Source organism: Nicotiana attenuata, unplaced genomic scaffold (genome assembly GCF_001879085.1).
Source record: "Nicotiana attenuata strain UT unplaced genomic scaffold, NIATTr2, whole genome shotgun sequence".
In the NCBI taxonomy this organism is placed as follows: domain Eukaryota; kingdom Viridiplantae; phylum Streptophyta; class Magnoliopsida; order Solanales; family Solanaceae; genus Nicotiana; species Nicotiana attenuata.
The window spans coordinates 1,137-2,787 of NW_017680051.1; the positions used below are offsets into that span (position 1 = coordinate 1,137).

General features: G+C 36.5%; 1 protein-coding gene across 1 annotated transcript; it reads left to right on the top strand.

Moving 5' to 3' along the window:
* Positions 1-1,191: 1,191 nt before the first annotated feature.
* LOC109221814 lies at positions 1,192-1,572 on the top strand (the record flags this gene model as incomplete). Its single annotated transcript, XM_019386255.1, has 1 exon — positions 1,192-1,572. A coding segment is annotated over exon 1 (381 nt), but the record flags the coding sequence as incomplete, so codon positions are not given.
* Between the last annotated feature and the right edge of the window lie 79 nt (positions 1,573-1,651).

Here is a 1,651-nt window from a genome sequence, read left to right on the forward strand (position 1 = left end):
ATTCATAAAAATACCTACTTATATTCTAAGCCTTCTTAATAGATACCAAAGAAATTTCTTGCGGGGCACAACTGTACAAAAGAAAAATCTACATCTCCTCAAGTGGTCAACAATCACGCAACCTTTGGAACTTGGAGGCCTGGGTATACAAAGTCTTGATATAAAAAATAAGTCACTCCATGAAGGTCTTGCATGGAAAATGTTCAATAATCCTCAAGAATTATGGGCACAGGTCCTCTTAGGCAATTATGTAAGGCCAAAACTACTACCACGTTACCATAGCTCCCCTACTTGGCGTAATATTATTAACGGCTAGAAGTGTTGTCGACTAGGTTATAAATGGAATACTGCAATAGGACATCATGTCAAGTTTTGGACTGACCCATGGCTCAAGCATAATTTTACACTTAGAGACTATATTCATGGACCTATGCCCCAATTTGAGGATAATAAATTAGTTTCCGATTACTACTTTAATAATAGATGGCACCTAGACACCATGCCATTTGAGTTTCCTTTACATATTATTTCACTTATTAATAATATTTATATGCCTATTGAATTTATTAGATATGACAAAATATGCTGGAATCTAACTGAGAAAGGGATGTTCTCAGTTAAATCTATGTACAAGTGTTTAACCACTACTAATACATCCACAGCTATAATACAACCACATTCCTTCAATTGGATTTGGAAACTTCCCATTCCCCATAATTTTTTTTTTTTTGTTTGGCTACTATGTCATAATAGACTCCCAACAGCTGAGTATCTCACACGTATAGGTATTACAAACTCAGCAACATCCCACAATGTCACCAAGACACTGAAACGATTACTCACTTATTCAACAATTGTGCTAATACAATACTTCTTTGGAAATATCTTAAAATAACCCCTCATACCATCACAACATCTGCATCTCAAAATGACATTATGACTTGGTCATATAATTTTATACATACACCACTGCCATCTATACCATACAACATCCCTTCAACAACTATACTTCGATTTGCTTTATGGGAAATTTGGATAAAAAGGAATAAGTTTGTTTACGAACATAAAGTAAATGACTTAAATAAGGCTGCCTTACTAGTAAAGGTAGCTGAATATTATTTCTTAACAACTCACTCTAATAAGAAGCAGTCAAAGTCTCCTATCTATATCAAGTGGCATCCACCTGATCATATGTGTTACAAATTAAATATTGATGGATCTTGCTGCCCGGCTCTATGCACTTATGGCATTGGTGGAGTTATCCGCAATCATCAAAGCAATTCGGTCATACGATTTGCAGGATGTGTCAATCAAGGCAACCCTATCCAAATAGAACTTCTTGCACTCCTCAAAGGCTTACAAATTGCTGTCAAGCAAAAGCTCTTACCACTCACCATTGAGACTGATGCACGGAATATAATTGGTATGTTAAAATCACCTGCTATGAGCTGTATTAATATTGTTGATGATTGCGGGTCCTTGCTCCAACAGCTGGATAGCGCATCTGTACAAGTTATCTATAGAGAGCAGAATGATGTAGCAGACAAATTAGCTAAATATGGTGCAACGCATGTAAAGGAGCAATGCCTACTTTTTGAATCACCCCCACTTTTTGCAATGTCTTGTTACCAACAAGATCACCAGGGCACAC